The 26,524-nt window shown below is 38.0% G+C and overlaps 1 protein-coding gene across 1 annotated transcript in view; it reads right to left on the bottom strand.

The window, feature by feature from the left end:
* The window catches only part of DIAPH2 (diaphanous related formin 2), a 985,476-nt gene that overhangs the window by 900,385 nt on the left and 58,567 nt on the right, over positions 1-26,524 (bottom strand). Inside the window, exon 3 of the mRNA XM_062183022.1 lies at positions 24,072-24,248. Within this exon, the coding sequence (XP_062039006.1) occupies positions 24,072-24,248 (177 nt within the window). The remainder of the gene's footprint in view (positions 1-24,071; positions 24,249-26,524) is intronic.

Genomic DNA, 26,524 nt, shown 5'->3' with positions numbered 1-26,524 from the left:
ACAGGAGCCAGAGATTGGAAGCTCTTTCCCAAGGACCACACAGGGAATCTCCACTGCCCTCGGTGTGGGCTCCAATTCTCCTGCAGTCTCCCACTGGGTTGCCAAGTTAGATGCTAATCTCCAGTTATTTCACCCCTCCCCCCAGAGTCAGGTTTTTCTGCTAGGCTCAGGGCTGGTGCAGACCTGAGGTCGCCCTGCTTATGACGTATGTCCAAAATGGCGCCTGCTCTTTGTCTTGCTCGCCCTTGAGGGGTGAGCGGAGAGAGAGAAACTCGTGTCCGTTTCGGTCACTTTTTTTTTTTCCCTCTCTCTCTTCTAGTTAGCCTGGTGAACTTTTCCTCACGGAGTTTCAAGCCTCGTTCCCTCTAGCCTCCTCTTTCCGCTTGCCCGCTGGTGTCTCGGGCTATGGAGGTTCGGCTCACCTCGCGTTCCAGCGCTGGTGCGTTGAGTCTGCCGCTGGTGTCCCGAACTTGGGCTCCCACGCTCTCCACGCAGGTCCACTGTGAATCACTAGTTCCAGAAGAGTTTCCTCTGCTGTTTCTTCCCCTACTCTTCCTTGACCCTGCAGTATCTCCACTTTTATTAACCTGTGTCTTGCTGAAGAATATCAATGTGCTCCCTTCCTATTCCACCATCTTGGATCCTCCCCAGAAATGGAGAAAATATTTACAAGCTATGTAACTGATAAAGGATTAATATCCAGAATATATAAAGAGCTCAAAAAACTCATCAACAATAAAACAAATAATCCCATTAAGAAATGGGCAAAGGATATGAACAGGCATTTTTCAAAGGATGAAATTCAAATGACCAACAGACATGAAAAAACGCTCAAGATCACTAGCTATCAGGGAAATGCAAATAAAAATGACAATGAGGTTTTACCTCATCCCAGTTAGAATGACTACCATCCAAAAATCAAAAAACAATAAATTCTAGTGAGGATATTGGAAAAAAGGTACCCTAATCCACTGTTGGTGGGAATGTAAACTAGTATAGCCATTATGGAATGCAGTATGGAGATTCCTCTGAGATCTGAAAATAAATCTACCATATGACCCAGCCATCCCACTCCTGGGAATTTACTCAAACAAAATGAAATCAGCGTATGAGTTATTTGCACCCACATGTTTACTGCAGCTCAATGCACAATCACAAAGATATGGAATCAACCATTATTACATCAATTAATGACTGGATAAAGAAAATATGGTGTATATATACATATATATGGATATATATGTACACACACAGACAGACACACACACACTATGGAATACCAATCAGCCATAAAAAAGAAAGAAACCCCATCTTTTGCAACAAAATCGATATACCTAGAAACAATTATGCTTAGTGAAATAAGCCAGTCTCAAAAAGACAAATATTTTTTCTGGTATGTGGCAGTTAATATAGAATATAAAAATGTATAGGAATGAAACAGACATTTGGTGATATGACTGTCATTTTTAGCCCTTGTTACACTCCTATGGAACTGTGGTCTTTCTAGTGTTTATTTGCTGAATATTATGATTAGTGGTGAATTAAGCCTGTGAATAAAGAGTGAATTAAAAAAAGGAAGAGAGAGAAGGGAGGGAAGGGAAGGAGGAAATGAGGGAATTGTGGTTGTTTTCTTGGAACCATATCGATTGAATGCCTGAAATCTGATCTGCCTATATTAATAAAAATGTTAAAAATAATAAAATGTTTTTAAAAAGTCTGCTTTTGCAGGCTCCCTTATAACTAGAGTATAGACATCTGGCTTAGTCTCCATGAACAAAATGAATTTATAAGATCTTCAGATTAGTTGTGAACTATGTAATGAAACAGACCAAATAGACTATTTTGTTTGGATGTATTGCAACAGAGGTAACACAGTTATGAAACTGATAGCAGTAGCTACATCCTTTTTATTGTCTTATTAGAGAGACAGAGTGTTCCTATCTGCTGGTTCATTCCCCAAATGTCTGCAACAGCTGGGACTAGTGCCAAAATCATGAGCCAGGAATCCTATCCAGGTCTCCCATGTGGGAGGCAGGAGCTCAGTTATTTCAGCCATCACCACTGTCTCTCAGGTTCTGTATCAGTAGGGAGCTGAAGCCAGGTATTAAAGCCAGGTACTCTGATGTGAGAGGTGGGTGTCTTTAATGGCATTTTAACTTCTGGGACTAACATGCACCCAGCCACATTCTTTTATTAAGACACTGATCACATGGTTTTGTGTTGGCAATAGCTCCTTAACTGGATAGTGTTTCAGTTGTGTGGTTCTCAAAGTTGATATTATAATGCTACCTGGAGCCTATCTGTGCAATCCTCCCAATTTAAGAAATACCTAATATCCCTTAATAATAATATTTTATTTGAAACAGCTAGAGTAGATTTTTTATGCTCAATATAATAGACTATTGAAGTAAACCAAATGTGATTAAGAGTCAAATTGAGATGGGTGGTAGTCAGATTGGACACAGAGAAATTAATTCAAAAAACATGTAAATGTTATTTGAAGGCAGTATTTTCTCATTCTGACTAAAGTATACCTATTAGCTTCAATTTACCTTCATGTGACATGGTTCAGTGTCCACGTCTGTCTCAAATAATTTATGGTTTCATAAAGCAAAGAAAGGCCTCTGATTCCATTATCTCACTGGCCAACCACATCATTCAGTTTACTCACACTGCATTTGTTTTCATCAAAGTTCCTAAATTCTACTCATATATTCTGGAGTGTATCTCTACTGCCTGAAATTGTCCTTATTAACTTTCAGTCTCTAGTAAATATAGTTACCATGAATCTGCATAAACTCAAGCAGAGTCATTTAAGAACACTGACAAGACTGAGTATTTCTATATTTCACAACCAGGCCTACAAATGTGGTAGTTCCATCTTTGGCAATCTATAGGTAGTCTGCTATCCTTCCAGTGACATTTTTTAACTTTTATTTAATGAATATAAATTTCCAAAGTACAGCTTATGGATTACAATGGCTTCCCCCTCCCCATAACTTCCCTCCCACCCGCAATCCTCCCCTTTCCTGCTCCCTCTCCAGTGACATTTTTTTTTAAATTGTTGAATGACTGATTTGAAAGGCAAAGAGACAAAGAAAGAGGCAGATGGGGCTCCCATCCATTAGTTCAATACCTGCAACAGCCTATGTTGGGCCAGGCCAAAGCCAGGAGCCAAGAATTTAATCTGGGTCTTCTATATGAAGGGCAGGGAACTAATTACTTGAGGCATCACTATTGCCTTCCCAGGTACAGATTAGCAGGAAGCTGAATTCTGGAGCAGAGCCAGGACATAATACAGGCACACTGATATGGGATGAATGCGTTGCAAGTAGTGTCTTCAACACTAGGTTAAATGCCTGCTCCTTCCAGTGAGATTTCTATATCACTATGTCTCCATTCAATGTTTAATAAAACACACTACTAATATCATACTATCAGCACTGAATTATTTTGTAAGAAGTTGGGCAGGACAATAATGAGAATGTAAGATTATAGATTTCAGAGGAATGTTGTCACAAAGAATGCTAACTGTAGTGTTGTTGTCACCTCCTCAGGCTTTTTTTTAAATCACTTTTCATCTTACTGTTTTGTTTTAATACTAGGCTATTGGTAGTATGCACCCATTATTTTGTTCAGTATGCTGTCTGTCCTCCCAATCTAAAATACTATTATCATAACTACTATATTCAACCACTAATTTTTCAGGAAGATTTCCCCAGAATAACTCATTTGGAAATAACCACCCTCATCTTGCTTTTCCAAATTAATTCCTATATTGCACATTGAAACTGTGATGAATTCAGGCCGGCTCCGTGGCTCACTAGGCTAATCCTCCGCCTGCGGCGCCGGCACACCAGGTTCTAGTCTCGGTCTGGGCACCGGATTCTGTCCCAGTAGCCCCTCTTCCAGGCCAGCTCTCTGCTGTGGCCCGGGAAGGCAGTGGAGGATGGCCCAAGTGCTTGGGCCCTGCACCCCATGGGAGACCAGGAGAAGCACCTGGCTCCTGCCTTCGGATCAGCGTGGTGCACCGGCCACAGTGCGCCAACCGCGGCGGCCACTGGAGGGTTAACCAACGGCAAAAGGAAGACCTTTCTCTCTCTCTCTCTCTCTCTCTCTCTCTCTCTCACTGTCCACTCTGCCTGTCAAAAAATAAAAATAAAAAAAAAAGAAACTGTGATGAATTCATCTTCTATAAAGTATAAGCCAACTGAGGCCAGGAACTCATTAATGTTTGTATTCTTGACAAAGAGCACACTTTCAATAATGTAAGCATTTAATAAATGTAGGCCGGCACCACAGCTCACTAGGCTAATCTTCTGCCTGCAGTGCCGGTACCCCGGGTTCTAGTCCCGGTTGGGGCACCAGTTCTGTCCCAGTTGCTCCTCTTCCAGTCCAGCTCTCTGCTGTGGCCTGGGAAGGCAGTGGAGGATGGCCCAAGTGCTTGGGTCCTGCACCCGCATGGGAGACCAGGAGGAAGCACCTGGCTCCTGGCTTTGAATCTGCACAGCACGTCGGCCATAGCAGCCATTTGGGGGATGAACCAATGGAAAAAGTAAGACCTTTCTCTCTGTCTCTCTCTCTGTGTCAAAAAAATAAATAAATATATCTTAAACCACTGCGATACTTAGGACCTTTTATTTGAACATTTTAACTTCCTTTAGAGTCACCAATATCATTTGTCCCTATAAATTTGCTGAACAAGTTTAGAATGGTGCCATTCACATTATCAGAAGGGAATACAATGACTCATTTTATTCCCATAGAAATAAGAAACATACTACTAATTAGGCAGCTAATACTTCCAAATCATTAACTCAAATTTTATAATACATTGAAACTAAATAGAATATTCATAATTCAGGTTTGAGTCATTGTAGCCATTTGGGGAGTGAACCAGCAGATGGAGGACCTTTCTCTCTGCCTCTCCCTCTCCCTGTCTGTAACTCTACCTCTATAAAATCTTTAAAATAAAAAGCTACATTGGCAAACACTAAACCTTTTGTTTTCCTTCCACTCATTTCTCCAGCAAATGCTATATTCTTAAGAACTATATAAGAATAGAGTCAAATGAGGTCAAAAGTTGAATCCCCTATTCATTCATTTGTTTTCTCATTCACCCTCTCTCACATAAACACAATACATACATTCTTGCCTTTCCTTTTCCCTTCTATCACAGATCTTTACGTAGGTAACAATATAAGTTTTAAAACTTTCCCCTTGTCTTCTACCATCATTTTCTATTTTTCTACTTCTTCCTCCATTTTTCTATTTTGTTTCATGAGAGGTAAATTTCAACCTTCTATGTTTTTACTTCTCTTCCTTCCTTACTGCTGTTCCTCCCTTCTATAAATTTGCTATAAATTATTTATGTGTCTACATTGTCTTGATTCCAGCTTACGGCTGTATTTACACTTTCTGGGTTTACTTTCATGATTTATTTATTTATTTGAGAGGCAGAGTTATAGACAGAGAGAGGGAGAGACAAATGAGAGGTCTTCCATCTGCTGGTTCAGTCCTGAAATGGCTGCAATGGCTGGGGCTGGGCTGATCTGAAGCCATCAACCAGGACCTTCTTCCAGGTGTCCCACGTGAGTGCATGGGCCCAAGCCTTTGGCCATCTTCCACTGCTTTTCCAGGCCATTAGCAGGGAGCTGGATCAGAACAGCTGGGACACAAACGGATGCCCATATGGGATGCTAGTGCCGCAGGTGGAGGTTTAACCTACTATGCCACAGAGCCAGCCCCACTGTTGTGGGTTTTTTTTAAAAAGATTTATTTTATTTATTTGAAAGGCAGAGTTACAGAGAGGCAGAGGTAAAGAGAAAGAGAGGTCTTCCATCTGATGGTTCACGACCCAAATGGCCACAGTGGCCGGAGCTGTACCGATCCAAAGCAAGGAACCAGGAGTTTCCTCTGGGTCTCCCACGTGGGTGCAGGGGCCCAAGGACTTATCATCTTCTAATCCTTTCCCAGGCCATAGCAGAGAGCTGCATTGGAAGTGGAGCAGCAGGGACTCGAACCAGCACCCATATGGGATGGCGGCACTGCAGACGGTGGTTTTACCCACTAACCCACAGCACTAGCCCTAGCCCCACTGTTTTTAAATTTGAATGTGACTTCACAATCAAATGCTTATCTGATTCCTTCTGGTTCTTAATAGTAATTATTCACGTGTTCTCCAACTGCTAGGTTGAAGGAACATGTACCTCCAAACAGAATGAATCAGTCATACCCTAGTACCTAAAAATATATACTAGCATTAACAGTGATTACAGTTATGTTTGATCAATTAAAGGATATAAATTAGTGAAGTTTCACAGCATATGTAATTGTTTTCTAGATGTATGTTGCATGTTTCTAGTGTCTGCAGGATAGAATAGACAATATATGTGGAAATCATTGCATCATTCTTTTTAAAATTCTAATGAAAGTATCAGTGATTGTCTAATTGATTAAATAAATGGCCAATTCAACCTGGTATTAATTAATAACCTGATGCTTTCTAAAGATTCAGCTAACTTTAAATCAACTGACTGTAACCACATAACATATAGAAGCTAAAACAAAAAAAAAAAAAAACTAAAGAGAAAAATTCCACAAATACATATCTCTAAAGATAGTTTGGAGCCGAAACAGAAAAAGTCATAATAAGTGAATGTTACTGAGTATAGTACAAAATTTCTTCATCTATATCTGCTTTCAAGGCTCTACTGGAAGGATACAACTTTGAATACCTTCATATATAATCATTTACCATCAGGAAGGTAAATGCAGAACATATATTTCAATATCAGAAATTTTTTTTACTTTCCCATAATCCTTATTTAAGAGATCAACCTTCAACCAAGAGTTTTTCAGAACAGAGAAGATTACATAAAGAATTCACTGGGATTTGTGAAATGTCCTGATTCTAAAACAAAATACTATTTACTAATATCTAATATGAGTATAAACATTGAAGCCCTCACTGTATTCATAGGCCCAAATGGTACATGAGATACCTTACAAGAAGAGTACATATTCACAAAACATTTTTTCCCTTTCAGTATAGTACATTCTGAAGCTTACATGTACCTAGACAGGTGTTTTTTATAGATTATTTTATCTAGTTTTAACTAAATCAACCCTCAGAAAATGGAAAAGTAGCTCAAAAAAGTTTCTGCAATGGCAACAGATGGAGGAAAATAGGATAATATCAATAATGCAAGCACAAAGGGACAAGAAAGTGCCTGTTATATCTTCTACTCATTTTTCATCCATCATCATGGCAGAAATAACAAGTCTAAGGCTCATAAGCTGACCTTATAAGGTTAAAATTATTAAGGTGACTACTTGAAATATGGATATATATCAAGCATCAATGACTCTCACTTAAAGTATACTGTGCTATAAAATATTTCCTAGTGATAGTATAAGGCAACCTCAAATTAGTACATTTAAAATGCAAATACAGAGCATGCAGAAAGATTTTTCGGTTGTCTTTAGGATAACAATCACACGATACTCAATCCAGGACCTTAGTGATGTCTTATAAACTTAAAGACACGTATTTAGAAGCCTCTTTTGAGCTTTCTTTCTTCAACAGTACAAGACAAAAGGGCACAGGACACTGGGGAAATATTTGGTAAAAGCAGCAGAAATAATACATGCAGGAGCAGACATAATGGTACAGTAGGTTAAGCCACAGCCTATGATGCTAGCATCCCATAGAGAGTGAAGTACTAGTTGCTCTACTTCCAATCCAGCTGACTGCTAGTGCACCTGTGAAGGCAGCGAAAGATGGCCCAAGTGCTTGAGTCCCCTCCAGCCAAGTAGAAGACCAGGATGGAGTTCTAGGCTCCTGGCTTCAGCTTGGCCCAGCCCCAACTGGTGCAGCCATTTAGGGAGGGAACCAGCAGATAGATGATCTCTCTCTGTCTCTGTGTCTCTCCCTCTCTAACTCTGCCTGTCAAACCAATAAAATAAATCTTTAAAAATATACATGAAAAACAGTATGTCAGTACAGTAAAACGCATTCCTTCATGAGGAAATACTGTGAGAAGATGTAGAAATCATTGCAGAAAAGTTGCTAAAGCAAGAATTAGAAAAATTACTCAGTGTGGGAGGTTTACTATACAGCTGGATGAAAATACAGCTTTTTTTTTAACACCATAGCTAATAGTATTTGTTAGGTTGTTTCAATAATGAAATGAATACCTTTGTTTGAGTCACAGTTTAACAGATAAGACATACTACCAAAATAAATATTTATTTAATAAAAAGATGTTTCATTAGAAAACTCTAAGTATGAAGGATTCCTGAGTAAGGTTATGCCACATATAAAATTCAAACCATTGCAAAATGCTTAAACTAAAGTTCATAGAGTGCCACATAGTCAAGAATATATTTCTTTTTAAAAATAAAATCAAGATTAGTCAAATACATAGAATATTTACAACATATTGAAATGAAATAGGAAGTGACCACTGAAACATTTCATACCTTACAGAAGTAGCTTTGGTTGTCTCAAGACAAAGTATTTAAAAATGGTTGAAATTTTAGCATGACTTTGGCATTTTTCATTCACAAAAGACAGGTAATTCCTTGACACTGTAACAATTATTAAGAAAGTAAACTCTTTCTCAAACTGACTTCATTAGAAAAGATACAAATTGATAGACTCAACTTTAACATCAGTCTCATTCACCCTTGCTGAAATCACTTCTTTCTCTTTCTGCTGTTAGAAATACTGTCTAGAGAAGTCACAAGCAGAAAAACGTGAGGATGAGGGTCTATACATTAAAGATATAGGTGGTAAAATGGAAATAATCCCATATCCTAATGAAATTTGTTGAAGACTCATTTATTATAGCCCATTTTGAACCCACTTATCTAAAAATACATAAATGTAACATTCCAGATTAGTTGGGAGATGGAAATTTACTAGTCATAGGTCAGCAGGTAATCTTTGGTTGACTCATGGATTGAACTGAAAAAAAATTAATGTTATGATTTAATAAGTGCTGCTAACTTCTTCCATTTGGACCCACACATATTAGTCAGATTTATGTTTCAACTATGACAGACGTTAAGCCAAATATCAAAATAAAACAAACTTGGAACTAAACCTTCAAATTACTGCCTGTTTTTAAGCAAGACATAAAAAATAATGACACACTGACATTGCTCAATAAAAAATTATGAATCATGACAGCAAAGGCTTTTGTACAATTAATAATCTTACTTTAAAACATGTAAAAATCATGTTTATTTCCTGTTTTCCCATTTTTAACTATGCCTATATTATATAACATGCATATTAGCACACAGATATATGTAAGTAATTTTAGATAAATTAAGGTTAGTTGCTCAAATATGTATACATATGAGTACTTCATAAAGTTTGTGGAAATGGGGGCCGGCATTGACGTAATGAGTAAAGCCACCGTCTGCAGTGCCTGTATCCCATATGTGTGCCAGTTCAAGTCCCAGCTGCTCCACTTTCAATCCAGTCCTCTGCTGTGGCCTGGGAAAGCAGAAGATGACCCAAGTCCTTGGGCCCCTGCACTGGCATGGGAGACCTAGAAGCAGCTCCTGGTCCCTGGTTTCAGATCAGCCCAGCTCTGGCCATTGTGGCCATTTGCAAAGTGAACCAGCAGATTGAAAATGTCCCTCTCTCTCTCTCTCAATCTCTCTCTCCCTCTCTCTCTCTCTCTCCCTCTCTCACTCTGCCTTTGCCTCTTTGTAACTTTTCCTTTCAAATAAATAAATAAATCTTTTTTAAAAAGTTTGTGGAAAGAAGGAGGTACCTTCCTCTGAAGGGAGGAGAGAACTTCCACTTTGAATATGGCCTTGTCTAAATAATGTCAGAGTTTGTGGACTCAAGAGGCTTCCACAACCTTGGCAGCTCATGACAAGAGCCTCAGGTGATTACTGATGTCATAAATAAGAGTGTCAATTCTTAAATCAACAACCAGAGTCATTGTGCACCTGCTCCCCATGCAGAACCTCTGTCCTTAATGTGTTATACTATGCGAAATAACGGTAAAACTACTACTGAAACAGTACTCTATACTTTATGTGTCTGTGAGGGTGCAGTCTGTTGAAATCTTTACTTAGTATATACTAAGCTGATCTTCTGTATTTAAAGATAATTGAAAATGAATCTTGATGAAGAATGGGATGGGAGAGAGAGTGTGAGATGGGATGGTTGCAGGTGGCAGGGAGGTTACAGGGGGTAAAGCCGCTATAACTCAAAAGTTGTACTTTGGAAATTTACATTTATTAAATAAAAGTTGAGAAAAAAAGCCAAAAATAAATAATCAAATTTTAAAAAGTTGGTGGAAATGAAATTAAAAGTTAAGTTGATTTTTGTATAAAAAATTCACTGTATTTTATTTTTCATAAATTTTATTAATAATATATAATAAAAACTATTACTAATTTCAAAGTATATTTGCATCCAAATAAGCTTTTATTCCATTTCCCATGAATTTTGAACTATATTCATATATACTTACATATATTTCACTCACTAAAATACCAGTTTAACAGAGAAAAATTACTGTCAAAATAAATGATTTACACCTGATAACTTATATGATGGTGTAGTAAATCAAAAAGTTAGAGACTACTGCATTAGTCCAGATGTTGGCAAACTTTTTCTGTAAATTGACAGACAGTAAATGTTTTAGACTTTGTGGTCATATAGTCTTTGTCTAAACTACTCAACCCTGCTATAGCACAAAGAAGCCATAGGCAACGTATCAAGAAATGAATGTAGCTTCATGGAACAAAGTTTTATTAGTGGATACTAAAATTCGTATGAACAGTGTTTTTTTTCTTAACTGTTTAAAAATGCATATTTTTATAAACCAGTCCTAATGTACAGACCACACAAAATAAACTCCTTTGCCTGGCTGGAATAGTATCTGGAATTTTCATGTCCCCTGAACCTAAGAAAGTATCATTCAGTTGGAAGCTGTCAAACCTCACCAAGACAAGGAAATTTGCCTTTGCTTTCTCTTTTTTAATAATTCTACCTTGGCCAGTGCTGCGGCTCACTAGGCTAATCCTCCGCCATGCGGTACCGGCACACCGGGTTCTAGTCCCGGTCGGGGCACCGGATTCTGTCCCGGTTGCCCCTCTTCCAGGCCAGCTCTCTGCTGTGGCCTGGGAGTGCAGTGGAGGATGGCCCAAGTGCTTGGGCCCTGCACCCCATGGGAGACCAGGAGAAGCACTTGGCTCCTGCCATCGGATCAGCGCGGTGCGCTGGCTGCAAGCGCCAGCCGCGGCGGCCATTGGAGGGTGAACCAACGGCAAAGGAAGACCTTTCTCTCTGTCTCTCTCTCTCTCACTGTCCACTCTGCCTGTCAAAACTTTAAAAAAAAAAAATTCTACCTTATGGAACAATATATTATCCCTATAGGAGCATAAGCTCCTTGATGGCAGGAATTTTATTTGCATTGTTCAGTTTTCTCCTCAGAATTTAAAATGGTACTTGGCAATATATAAGGCACCATTTGTTGATGAGTTGAATTGTTGAAGTTATGATTAACACTTAATTCCAACAAAAGAAAGACTAATAATTCAGAATTGACACTGAGTCTCATAGCATGTGAAGGTACTTCAACATTTCATGGAAAATGGAATTAAAAGATCAGTTATTTAGATGCAAAAAAAAAAAAAAAAAAAAACTTTGTAATCCATGAGTTTAAGTGGTCTTCAAAAGGTTTACATAAAATGCATACTATGAAAAAAAGCTTATTTTTGTACCAAAATAAACTTACCTTTTAATTCAGTTTCTCCACAAACTTCCTGATGTATTCCTGTAGTTAAGTCTTTTCCACTTCCTTCCTCAGCATGCCCACACACGGGATTAAGTACACACAGTAACTTATTCACAGCTATCCTAGTACTATGGAAATCATCTGTTCACTTATCTCCCTGATAAAAACCTGAGCTCTCTGAGGGGCAGAAAGGGTTGGATTCATCTTTTTACCTCCAGCATGTAGCATACCAGCTTGCGCACTGCACATAACAAGAAATGATTGCTGAAATTCTTTCACTGCAATAAATAGTTTTAGAACTTTTCAAAAGAGAAGAATATTTTTGAAAACAATTCTAGGTACAAACCAAGCACAGAGGAGTGAATTGTGAATTTGACCAGTTATGATCAGAATAATTTTACAAATCTAGTTCTTTTAATTTCTCTTCTTGGAACTCTTAACATACCACTGTCTTAGCTGTGAACTTTTGATGAGAATCATATTTGGTAAGAAAGATAAAAATGGATGTTTTGGGGATAGCACTGTCGCATTGTGGCACAGTGGGTTAAACTCCTATAATACCAGCATCCCATATGGGCACAGGATTGGATCCTGGGAAAGCAGGATCCTGGGAAAGCAACAGAAGATGGCCCAAGTACTTGGGCTCCTGCACCTACCTAGGACACCCAGATGAAGCTCATGGCTCCTGGCTTTGGCCTGGCCCAATCCTGGGCCACTGTGGCCATTTGGAGACTAAACAAGTGTATGGAAGGTATCTTGGTATCTCTCTCTCTCTCTCTCTCTCTCTCTCTCCCTCCCTCCCCTAAATAAATAAATAAATCTTTTTTAAAAAATTTATCTTTAATACCTGCTACTGGGTAAGTTTTGTTCCATATTTATAAGCTTTGCATAAGTTCGTATAAGAAAATGAAATATACTATCTGGAAATGATGCTATATTATCTCAGTCTAATAACATGAAGTAGGAATATTGGAAACATAAATATAACCAATGGAAATTATGCTGTCTAGACAATTTCTGAGATTTTAATTATTTCTGACAACTATTTTCATAGCTTATTTTAAATTTTAAGATCTAGTTTATAATTTATTTTATGGTAACTTAACAATTAATTAAAATGACTGCTTAGAGAACTATAAGGTTCTCATCTAAGTTAACCAAGTTCTAAAAGATTGGTTTGGGGAGAATAAAAAATCCAGAATAGCAGTCAACATTAGAACAAATATGCTTGGGTTAAAATATCTGGTGTCTGAAAGTAAATATTCTCTCCAAAATGATGAAAGGGAAATGTGAGAGAATAAAAATTAAAAGCTTTGGGATTATTTATGAGAGTTCCACCAGGTGGAATACAGGCTAGATAATTTTGTATATTTTACAAATAACTAGACTACTACTATAGTAAAAATGCAAAGTATGTTAGTATAAACTGATGATTAGAAAAAGTGTAAACTATGAACTTTGTATAATTGTATCTGAAACATTACATTTGGTAAATAAATGAGAAGTAAAACATGCTTAGAAATTAATCATAAATCAACTTTTTTCATGAGACAAAATTAATCATCTATATTAGAAGGTAGTCCTTATGGACAGATCTGTAAGAATTGAGTATCACAATGTAACCTGGACCTCCAGTTAACAGATCTTCGGACTAGTTAATAGAAATCAAACTCCAACTTGAATTCCCAAGAAGTTTCTAAATTTTTTTAAGCTTAAAATGGAAATCCCTCCTCTTTCCACATAGATCTCCCCTCCAAAAAATAACTGTAATTGCATTCATTTGGTTTGGATGAAAAAGTTATTACTATTAAATATCTAACAGTCCCTAAGTAGCATAATCAATGTAAAATATCAGTTCAGTTATTCCCAGTAAGTTCAAAGGCTATCATAACTTCAAATGCTGAACAGTTATTCAATGATAACATTATTAATTTCATGAATTTAAAGTATAACAGGGAAGATATTTTAACCAACTGTAATTACATGCAAAACAAAATGTTTCTGGTTAACATAAGAAAGGTTGCAAACATGAACCTCACTCAAATTTGAACTTGGGTTTAAACATGATATGTAATACCATTATAGTTAAATCATCTTTTAAAGTTTCCAATAAATAATAATGTGGAAGGAGTATCCTACCACCTTTACACACTTGTAAAAGATTTGAAAGCCCAGGACCAGCACTGTGGCTCACTTGGTTAATCCTCTGCCTGCGGCGCTGGCATCCCATACAGGCGCCGGTTCTAGTTCCAGTTGCTCCTCTTCAAGTCCAGCTCTCTGCTGTGGCCCTGGAAGGCAGTGGAGGATGGCCCAAGTGCTTTAGCCCCTGCACCCACATGGGAGACCAGGAAGAAGCACCTGGCTCCTGGCTTCGGATCGGCACAGCACTGGCCGTAGCGGCCATTTGGGGGGTGAACCAACAGAAGGAAGACCTTTCTCTCTGTCTCTCTGTCTATAACTCTACCTTTCAAAAAATATTAAAAAAAAAAAAGATTTAAAAGCCTCTCTGTCAAGGAAGGGAGCAGAAATCTGAAGCAAGTATTATTTGCTCCACATAGCTAATTATAACAATCAAATAAAAACAAGGGTTCTTTAATTCTTGAGAATTATAACAACAACAAAAAAAAACTTTCTCAATTTTTAGTTAATAGTCAGTGACCATACTTAAGTACAAAATCCAGTTTTATAAACCTTGGATGATATGCTGTTTAACAAAAGGCTTGTGTTCTATAATATAATCATCTAAAAATGTCAAATTTGGAGCTTTAAATCTTACAGAAATAGCCACTGATATCACTACTTAGAAAGTCTGTCTACAATCACTCCACTGATTATCCACAATATGAAAAGTTATGTATCAATGTATAGCATAGATGTCAGAGTCAATGCAAAAATTAATAATCTACTGACAACCTACTACAGTAAAAGCAAACCATACAGGTCTTTTAGTTGAGAGAACACCTTCCAGAAATTTCCATAGTTGTATAAAGAATTGAATGTTTGTTTGTTTGTTTGTTTTTTTGACAGGCAGAGTGGATAGTGAGAGAGAGAGACAGACAGAAAGGTCTTCCTTTTTGCCGTTGTTTCACCCTCCAATGGCCGCCATGGCCGGCGCATCTCGCTGATCCGAAGCCAGGAGCCAGGTGCTTCTCCTGGTCTCCCCCGTGGGTGCAGGGCCCAAGGACTTGGGCCATCCTCCACTGCCTTCCCAGGCCACAGCAGAGAGCTGGCCTGGAAGAGGGACAACCGGGATAGAATCCGGCACCCCGACTGGGACTAGAACCCAGTGTGCCAGCGCAGCAAGGCGGAGGATTAGCCTGTTAAGCCACGGCGCCGGCCGAATTGAATGGTTTTTAAAAGGAGCTATTAGTAATTAATTTAAAAGCTAATATTTTTTAAAATGCCCTGCAGTAATTTTCGATTTAGCCTTATCATTTAAAAACCACAAGCCTATAGAATGAGAACTGCTGTTGACAGATATGATCCACAGGTATAACAAGTTTCAATTAACAGAACAAGATGAGATCATATTTGAATATTGTCTTTTGTTAAGATTTTCACCAAAATATATCATTACCCAGGAATTGCAAGTAATAAATTGTATTAGCAGTTATAAGGTAATTTATTTCTTGTCCAGAATCCCATACTGTGGATAATACATTATTTGATAAAATTATTTAAAACATTTTAAAACTCAGGGTATGTTACCATAAAATACCCACGTAGTACTTAGGCCTAAACATTTGTACAGTAGTTCTCTAAAATCTAGAAAAGCCTATCAGCAGGAAAGGTACAATAGGGAATAACATAAAGAAAAGCAAGACTGTCACAGCCATCAAATAGGACAAGAACACCTTTTATATTATTAGTACAAGGAAGGACACCCACAGGAGTGAAATAAAAAAGGGAAATTTCATATCTGGAAATCCACTACGTGTTTCAGAAACAGAATGACTTCAGTGCCTTCTCCCAATCAACTGTGATAATGACATTTTAACAGTTTTCCATTACTAGATTGTGGGGCTCTCTCTTTTTAATTGATGCTCTGTAAAAAGCAATTACAGAAAACTTTCTGTCATCAGTAGGAAACAATCCTTCCTAGGCTGGCTTTACCTGCTACCCAGCGTACCTCTGAGTTGCTCTCTACTTTCACTCAATATGTGTGGAAAGAAAATATATTAATTTTATGTTTAAGCTTAAATGAAACATTATAAAAAGCCGATGTTCCAGAAATGTCAATGTTTTAGATTTTTATGTACCTATATACTGCAGCTCAGCAGCCCTACTAGCTTGGGCAAGTTAATGAACCAATTTTATTTTTTCTTTTTTTTTTTTTTTTTTTTTTTTGACAGGCAGAGTTAGACAGTGAGAGAGACAGAGAGAAAGGTCTTCCTTTTTCCAATGGTTCACCCCCCAAATGGTCGCTACGGCCGGCGCTGTGCCGATCCAAAGCCAGGAGTCAGGTGCTTCCTCCTGGTCTCCCATGCGGGTGCAGGGCCCAAGGACTTGGGCCATCCTCCACTGCCTTCCCGGGCCATAGCAAAGAGCTGGACTGGAAGAGGAGCAACCAGGACAGAATCTGGCACCCCAGCTGGGACTAGAACCCAGGGTGCCGGCGCCGCAGGTGGAGGATTAGCCTAGTGAGCCACAGCGCCGGCCCATGAACCAATTTTCTTAGCCTCTCTCTAAACCTCAATTTCTATATCTGAAAATGGGGTATAATAATGTTATCTACTTCGTGGCAGTGTTGTAAAAATCAAGAGAAGAAAACAAACTGTTAGTTTCAGTCCTAGGCCATCAGTACACAGCAAATGAAAATTATGCTCATATATTATAACTCATTCACTATAAATCCATTGTGGTCAAGCTAAAGATAATATATAAACTATATAGAGTAAAGTAGACTTTTCAAAGAAGAAATACAATCCTTAAAAGTTTTTGTTAACCTTCTAGCTGCTACTTTTAATAAAATTTTATTTCTCTGATATTTTATACCTATTATCCTTTATATAAAAACAGCATATATTCATTTATAAACTATTAATAGGGTTTATTTTAATTAACCAATGAAATGCATATATTTACTATGTACAATATGATGTTTTAAAATACATAGGTGTTTATATGTGTGTGTATATGTCTGTGTGTGTGTGTATATATATATATATATATGAATGAACAAATCTAGCTAGTTAATGTGCATATTACCCCCCACAGTTATGCTTGTGGTGAGAACACATTACATCTACGTTCTCAGAAATTTTCAAGAATACAATATATTAACTATATTCACCATGCTGTACAATCTCTTTAAGTTATTTATCCTATATAATGGAAATTTTATCCTTTGACCATCATTCTACTCTCTACTTCAGTGAGACCAACTTTTTTAGATTTGCCATATTAGTGAAAGTATGTTGTATTGCTTTCTTTGTCTGACTTACTTCACTTAACTTAATGCAAATTAAAATCATGAGATATTACCTCATGTCAAAAAAAAAAAAAAAAGCTAAGTATTGGTGAGGGTAGAGAACAGAAAACTTTTCTACACTGTTGGTAGGAATGTAAGTTAATATAGCCAATGTAAAAAACACATCAAACTTTCTCAAAAAATAAATAAATAAAAATACCACTTGATCCAGCAATCTCCCTACTTATTCAAAACACATTTTTAATGTCTAAACATATATAAATTTATGTTTGAATATGCATATGACAGGATAACATAAATGAGACCCAACAAATAAAATTATAACACATTATGATAACACATGAAAAATGCATTTTCTTGCTATTCCAAAATTACCATGGAAGACAAAATTCATCTTAGAGAAAATGTGGCACGAAGTCATACTCTTTTTTTTTAAATTTATTTGACAGATAGAGTTAGACAGTGAGAGAGAGAGAGAGAGAGACAGAGAGAAAGGTCTTCCTTCTGTTGGTTCACTCTCCAAATGACCGCTACGGCTGGCACTGCGCCGATCCGAAGCCAGGAGCCAGGTGCTTCTTCCTGGTCTCCCATGCAGGTGCAGGGGCTGAAGCACTTGGGCCATCCTCCACTGCCCTCCAGGGCCACAGCAGAGAGCTGGACTTGAAGAGGAGCAACCGGGACTAGAACCTGGCACCCATATGGGATGCTGGCGCCGCAGGCAGAGGATTAACCAAGTGAGCCATGGCGCTGGCCCCCACAATCTTCTTTAATTCACATTTATGAAAACATTACACATTTAAAGAAGAAAACAAGAATTTTCTGATAAAACATTAGACTTAATATTCAAACCACAAAATAGAAACATTGTACAAAGTTTTAAAATAGTGCAAATGTTGAACACAAATTAAAAATTTGAGAACTATCAAAAATCATTACTGCTCAAGGTTACAATCACATAAATAGCACATGTTCAACAGAGGAAAAATGAACAAAAAGGGAGAACAGAAAATGATATCCAAATGAAAATATGAGGGGTTAGACCATATAGGTTTTTACAGGCTATTGTAAGTAATAACAGCTTTTTTACACTGAGTGAAATAGGGAGCCATGGTTGACATGTGAGGAGCCAAGTGAAATGATATTCACATTTTACATGGATAATTTGTCTTTGTTAAGAATATATTATAGGCCGGCGCCGAGGCTCAATAGGCTAATCCTCCGCCTGCAGCGCCGGCACACCGGGTTCTAGTCCCGGTCGGGACACCGGGTTCTAGTCCCGGTCGGGGCACCGGATTCTGTCCTGCTTGCCCCTCTTCCTGTCCACCTCTCTGCTGTGGCCAGGGAGTGCAGTGGAGGATGGCCCAAGTGCTTGGGCCCTGCACCCCATGGGAGACCAGGAGAAGCACCTGGCTCCTGCCTTTGGATCAGCGCGGTGCGCCGGCCGCAGCGTGCCGGCCGCAGCAGCCATTGGAGGGTGAACCAAGGGTAAAGGAAGACCTTTCTCTCTGTCTCTCTCTCTCACTGTCCACTCTGCCTGTCTAAAAAATTTTTTAAAAAAAGAATATATTACAGAGGGTCATAGGTGGAAGCATGGACAGTAATTAAATTCATGGTAGTATTGATAGTCTTACCATTATTGTAGGAGTTTAAATGAGACTACATCAAGTGCAGGAGGTATGGAGTTGGTATAAGTAACCTACTTTAAATGAAGAGTTATTGGGACTTTCTAAAGGACAGAATGTGAAACATGAGAAAAAGAAAGTAGTAAATGACAACCCCACTGCTTGGGGCCTGAATAAGTACGTGGACAGAGATTTCATCAACTGATATTGAGGAGCAGGTTTAGAGGAGAGTATCAGCAGTTCAGTTTTCTATGTGTTATCTGGGGATGTCTACTGAACATCCAAGGTGAGATGTTAATTACAATGTTTGATATTGATTTTGGAGTTCAGATGTGGAGGCTTTAAATTTTATCTATTTGTTTTCATCTTACATAAAAGGCAGAGAGAGAGAGGCAGACAGCAGATCTTCCATCCACAGATTCACTCCCCAAATGTCTCCAATAGCTGGAGCTGGGCCACATTAAAGCTAGGAGCCCCAAATCCAGTCTGAATAACCCGTGTGGGTATCAGGTACCCAAGGACTTAAGATATCATCACTGACTCCTAGGGCCCACATTAGCAGAAAACTGGAACTGGAAGCTAAATTGAAGATAAATTTGAGAACTGTTACCACACAAATATAACTGAAAGGTGTTTACAATCACCAAAGAAAATGGTGTAGAGAGAGATGAGAAGATATTCAAGAACTTCTGAAAGATTAAAAGGTTGAAGAAATAAAAGAGGAATCAGTAAAGAAAACTGAAAAGCAGCAGCTTGATAGTTCAGAAGAAAACCAGATCATATGTTGAAAAGGGGAAGAAAGTGTTTTAAATTGGAATGTCAGGATCAACCGCATCAAATCCTGTTTGTCAGTCAATTAAGATGAAAACTAGGACCAGCATTGTGGCAGGTTAAGCTACCACCTATGATGCTGGCATCCCATGTGGACATTGGTTCTTGTTCCAGTTGTCCAACTTCAGATGCAGCTCCCTGCTAATGTACCTGGAAAACCAGCAGCAGATACCCCAAGTACTTGGGCCCCTGCATCTACATGGAAGACCTCAAAGAAGCTCCTAGCTCCTGGCTTTGGCCTGACCCAGCCTTGGCCATTGTGGCCATCTGGGGAATGAAGCAGTGGATGGAAGATAGATCGATCTCTCTCTCTCTCTCTCTCTCTCTCTCTCTCTCCCTCCCTCTCCCTCCCCCTCTCTCCCTCCCTCCCTCTCTCCCTCTCTCCCTCTGTGTGTGTGTGTGTGTGTGTGTCCCACTCTCTGTAACTCTGCCTTCCAAATAAATAAGATCTTAAAAAAAATAAAAAGATGAGAAGTGAGAGTTGACCATGGCATTTAGCAGTATGAAAATGTTGGTAACACTGATAAAAGCAATTGTGTTAGAACGATGGGATTCAAGCCTGATTAGAGTCACTTTAGGAAAGTGAAGGTAAGATACTAGAAACAATGTATATAAACAAAATTATTCTGAAGTGCTCTGCTTCAAAGGAGGGCAAAAAATGGATTGGTAACTAGTAATAGAGACAGGGTCAAGAAAGTTCTTGTGGGATGGAATGTATTTGTAATGCCTCTGGGAATGGTAGGAGAGAAGGGAATTATGTGAGCAATGTCCTTGAGTAGTTGAAAAGGAATGGGATCTTACACACAAAAGGAAGGATAGGAAAATGAAAAATTAATCTATAGCAACAGACAAGACACACTGTGTGACTACAGATATTATATTAGCTAAATGTTGTGGTGACAACAAATGGACGTTCTCTCCTGATTGCTTCAATTTACTCTGTAAATTAAGCATCAAGGTCATCAGTAAAGAATAAAGAAACAGGTTTGAGCAACAAAGTAAAAGTGTGAAATAATCATTTAAGAGCACAAGTGAGGGAATTCAGAAGGAAGATACACACACACACACACACACATATATATATATACACACACACACACACATTATATACGTAATGTCTGGAAACATAAGGGCCCATTTGGGGCTTTAGAAAACAATCTGTTTCAGAATCATTAATAGGACAATACTAGACTAGAACAGAGAAAATGTGAAGGAAACAAGGAAGACTAGTTAGAAGACTATTTTAGTGGCCACAAGAAATAAGAGAGTGGTATCATCGAAACTAGAGCAAGAACAGTTGGACAACAACTGTAACACATGTAACAGTTATTACAAATGCAGAACCAATGGGATTTAGCAAGCAATTAGAGGTGACTGAGAGAGTGAATGGAGTGAAAGATGGCCCTGTAGAGTTGAGCTTAAAGCAGTGGAATATGGCAAGACCACTCGAAGTAGAAGATTACTTCAATGTTGCAAAAATTATAACCAAATTGCTCACCAGATTAAAGCTGTAAATACAACTTTTGAGTGAAGAGAAAAAAAAGGTTTGAAAAGATTATATGTGTTAGTAGTCTTAAGCATGTTTCTGTTTTTGATGTCATTGTTATTGTCAGCCATTAAGGTAGAACAATGAAGTGGTAAACTAAGAGACATCTAGGCAGCCAGGAAATATCAGCAATTGAAGAAAGAATGGGATTTATTTGATAAGGAAGGGAATACTATAGCATTTTATAAAGTTGTTTATACAGAAGGCTTACATGTTAGGTAATATTCTAGCAATATCATCTCTTTTAATACTAAAAATAACCATATATGGAAGTATCTCTTATACCCTGGTTATATAGTTAAGGAAAACAAAGTTCACAGAATTTACATAACCTTCACAAGGTAATGCGATTAATGGCATTGCCAAAAGTCAAACTCAACTTTGAATGACCCCAAAGGCCAAGTTCTTAACCATTATACAATGAATGCCCTCTAAAATTAAGAAGACTCAGAGAGCTAGTATAGATTCTTCCAAACAGAATTTTAGACTTAAAAATTTTAGAGCTAGAATCACTCCAAAGAATGACACATTCCAAGGTATAGTCATACCTGTAATTAGCTAAATATACAGATGCAGAAGTCAGAGTTTAAGAAATCAAGGAATTATAAGCAAAAATATATTAAGGGGGTTTAGAAACATGACACTTGAAATCACAAAAATGAGCAGCAAAGAAAAAGGACAAAAGTATAGCCAGGTGATGTCACCACCAAGAAAGGATTTCAGATAACAAACTTAGATGGTTCAAAGAAGATGGCATGGGGGCAGCATGACATAGAGTAAAGCTGAGTCTGTGGCACTGGCATCCAATATGGGTGCTGGTTCATCTCCTGAATGCTCCATTTTTGATCCAGTTCCCTTCTAATGGCCCGGGAAAAGCAGCAAAAGATGGCCCAAGTGTTTGGGCCTCTGCACCCACATGGGAGACCCAGGTGATGCTCCTGGATCCTGGCTTCAGCTTGGCTCTGCCCTGCGCACTGTGGCCATTTAGGGAGTAAACCATGAATGGAAGATCTCTCTGTGTCTCCTGTCTGTCCCTTTCTCCCTCTGTAACTCTGACTTTCAAATAAAGAAATATGAAAAAAATCAAAAAGAAGAAAATGATGATGATGATGATGATGGCATGGGAAGAACATCAGGAATAAAAGGTGTGTCATAGGACTAGGAGCAAGAGTTGAAAGGGATGAAAATCTCAGGGCTTGTTTTAGGGGAAAGTCAAACTTCAGTGGCAGCTAGATAAAATGAATAGTCACAAAAAACCATAGAGATAAAGGGAATTTGTATTCATGAAAAAATATGCAACAAATATTAATTAAAGTCCACTGATTCCTCTAGGCACAGGAGAGAAACAGTGGTCCTAAGGAGTGTAGATAAGATGTTCCATACTGTGCAGAGTAGAAGGATCTAGATTTCACTGGTTCCAAACCTTTTTATTACTTTTTATTCATTTTCATTTTATTTGAAAGGCAGGGAGAGAGACAGAGATCTTTCATTCACTGATTCACTCCCCAGATGCCCACAACAGGTAACACTGGGCCAGGCCAAAGCTAGGAGCTGTGAACTCCTTTCAAGTCTCCCATGTGAGTGGTAGAGACCCAAGTACTTGAGTAATCATTTGCTATCTCCCAGGAAGCACGTAGGCAGGAAGCTGGATCAGAAGCAAAAGAGCTGGGACTTGAATCAGGTACATCAATATGGAATACCGGTGACTGAAGCAGCAACCTAACTGACCTTTAACCTTTCTGGCACGGTTACACAGACCTTAAGGAAGGAGGGTGAGAGGTAGAGAGAGGGAAGGAAGGAGGAAGGGAATATCATTATGTTCTTAGAATTATACCTACAAATCACATTGAGTCTGCTAAAAAATTACTTATAAATTAAAATTTTTAAAATTTTTAAAAAGAAGCTTCTGTGGACCTTAACTGCATATAAACACACACCCACAAAAAATTACAGTGATAAGTGGGATAGAATTTTAAATAAATGAATTATGAATCAGAAGCTCCAGATCTTCTCTGATCAAGCTAACTAATGCACATGTCATGTACCAGATGCCTCATTTCTCTCTTCTCCTACCTTAAACTGCTGAGTACTCAAAATATTCTATTCATTATCTAACATAAGAAATAATTTAGACCACAAACTATAAAGCATAAAAAATATGCTAGAAAATGTATAACTATTGCTAATAGAGCAAACTTGGGTGAAATAATTGCTCTGTTCCCTCTAATTGTTTCTCACCCTCTGCACTTCAGGCTGTATTTCACATACTCAACAAGAAACTTAGTGCTGTTTTCAGTACAGTGGACTTGTGCCAATTTTGCTTTATAGAAACAGGCACACAAATCAGATAATTGAAAAATTGATTCAGTGTGCCAGAGACTACTAAGTAAAACTGCTCCTTACTTTTAGGAGCTCATGGTAGCACAGGCACACAGTTAAGAACTTGTAAACTTGTAGCATAGTGGGTAAAGCTGCCACCTGCGATGCTGGGTACCAGTTTATCCACTTCCAATCCATCTCCCTGCTAAAGGCCTAGGAAAGCAGCGGAATATGATCCAAGTGCTTGAGCCTCAGCCACACATGCAGGAGAAGCTGGATGAAGCTCCTGGCTCTGGCTTAGGCCTGGTCCAGTTATTTGGGGAGTGAACCAGTGATGGAAGATATCACACATACATGCTCACAGGCTATCTCCCACTCTTTCTCTAATTCTGCCTTTCAAATAAGTCTTTTTTAAAAAAATCCTATATATCAAGTTACTGGCTTCTCCTTTAAATGACATGCATAGAGTCTAAACAGACCTACTTAAAACATGGTGCTATTCCAGGCATACACCTTTAAAAATCACAACAAAATTAGAGAATCTAACTTACCATCATTTTTTCAAAGAGATCCAGTACTTCCTTTTCTGATAGATTTAAAGATCTTTCATCATACAATGGCTGAGCTGCTGGAAATTCACTCATCGCAACTTGAGAATCAATAGGATGTTGAATAAGAGGTTTTTCTTTTTTGACAGTAGATTTTCTAAAACTTGTAATTCGGTCACGCTGCAAACGGAAAAAAAATAAGAAGTCCTAAGAAAAAGATCAAAACCATGAACGTGAAGAACTGAAATATACATCATTATTATCTTTCGACAAAATGTTACTTTAAGCAGCAAGCTCCAGTTAGAGATTGTACTGTGTTGAGACCATAAAGCGATTCTTCAGCTTCAGAATCTGGTAGTGAAAATCATGCCTCAAAAGTAAAATTTAATCTCTTGTCATTTCTGTTTTACAAAGTAGGTGAAAAAAAATCTAGGATCAAAGTTCCATGGTTGTTTCTGGGAAAATGTGTCTTTGGTGGAACTTAATCATGGAAAAAAGAGTAAAGAAAATAAAAAGAACTACTGATATCCAATTCTAAGAGAAAATTATGATAATTTTTCTGTTACTCAAACTGGCAAAAAGTGTGACAAATATATGTGGAAAATTTGTCAGTGCAAGCCAGACAGCCTGTTTGAATCCAGGCTTTGCCATTTACTAGCTAAGTAACTCTAAGTAAGTTACCTGGCCTATAACTATCTCTTTATTTTTAAAATAAAGAGGGAGGGCCGGCGCCGTGGCTTAACAGGCTAATCCTCCGCCTTGCGGTGCCGGCACACCAGGTTCTAGTCCCGGTTGGGGTGCCAGATTCTGTCCCGGTTGCCCCTCTTCCAGGCCAGCTCTCTGCTATGGCCCAGGAAGGCAGTGGAGGATGGCCCAAGTCCTTGGGCCCTGCACCCACATGGGAGACCAGGAGAAGCACCTGGCTCCTGGCTTCAGATCAGCGAGATGCGCCGGCCGCAGCGGCCATTGGAGGGTGAACCAACGGCAAAAAGGAAGACCTTTCTCTCTGTCTCTCTCTCTCTCACTATCCACTCTGCCTGTCAAAATAAATAAATAAATAAAAATTTTAAAAAAATTAAAACAGGGAAAATGATATTACTTACAACACAGGTTTATTGTCAGATTTAAAAAATTAATAGCTTACTGTGGTTATTGTTTTTACTATAATTAGTATTATAGTACTGTTATTGTTTTTACTATAATTATTTTTCCCCAGCTTTTTCTTCCCTAAAAAGTAAGGCCACTAAGGAAGCAAAACATAAATTAAAAAAAAATTTTGCATGTACTTGAAATGTAATATAAATATAAATACCTTAGTCCTACAAATACTATTATGAACAACTTGCTATCTTATGAATATTGACTTTGAACCATTGATTCCATGTACAATCTCTACTAATTAGCTTGCTATTTCACATACAGTGAGTTAAGGAATTCAGGTACATGTAAACAAGACTTTCTATTTTAAACCACAAGACAAGAGAAGTCAAAAATTAGTAATGTACATAAAACTGAATGCAACTCAGTTTTATTCTGGTTTCTGTTAGGAAGCACATGCATGGCATTGTCTCACATTAAACAAGCAGACATGTTAGATATGAGGACAGGGCATCTTCACTGTCACATTACCGGAATCGTTAGAAATTACTTCAACCATACAAAAACACCACAGATGTTATTAACCACAGCTTATATAAAATTTCATTGAGTTCCACAGAGGGAATATATCTTTTATTTTATTGATTCAAAGAATACTTTCCTTTCAACTAAAAGGTATACTTTGAAAGAAATATTAGCAGTCTTAAGAAGCTTATTTAGGATTACAAAAACGATTTGAGTACATGATTGTTTACAAAGAGATTATATAAATCATAATGCTTTGGAGCTGGTAAGAAACTTGAAAAATCACCCAGACCAACTCCTTCATTTCACAGAAAAAGTAACTCACCTAAATTCAAAAGCCCCTGGCTCTTATCTCAGTCTATACATTAACTTAAGATTCATTCATTCAAATAATTTTGAAGTATATTTTCAATTTTTCTTTTAATCTTTGAAAAGCAATTAAGTTGGTTTAGATATGTACTCTGCTCTCAAACCCAAGAAAAAATTAAGTAATCCCAAATAAGCTGAGTATACAGTCAAATTTCATAAAAGAAATATGGTGGACATGAAAGCATTTACACATGCAACTGGCAATTAAATCAACATAACTCTTTCTCTCCATTCATATCACTTAATATTTACTTTCACAGTAATAGCTAATAGCTTTTCTACTGAGAAAAATACTTATTGATCTACCACTATGTCCTTCATTTGCATCTCTGATTTCAATATGTCTTGGAAGGAAAATGAAGTTAAATAACATGCTTTCATCTCATTAGCGTATTAAACACTATTTTACATTATTTGTAGACAGGTAATTTCACACAGAAAATAATTAACACTCCTTAAGATAC

This window comes from Lepus europaeus, chromosome X (genome assembly GCF_033115175.1).
Source record: "Lepus europaeus isolate LE1 chromosome X, mLepTim1.pri, whole genome shotgun sequence".
NCBI lineage: Eukaryota > Metazoa > Chordata > Mammalia > Lagomorpha > Leporidae > Lepus > Lepus europaeus.
Note: the sequence above shows the minus strand (reverse complement) of the source record. Positions and strands in the feature narration are given on the sequence as shown.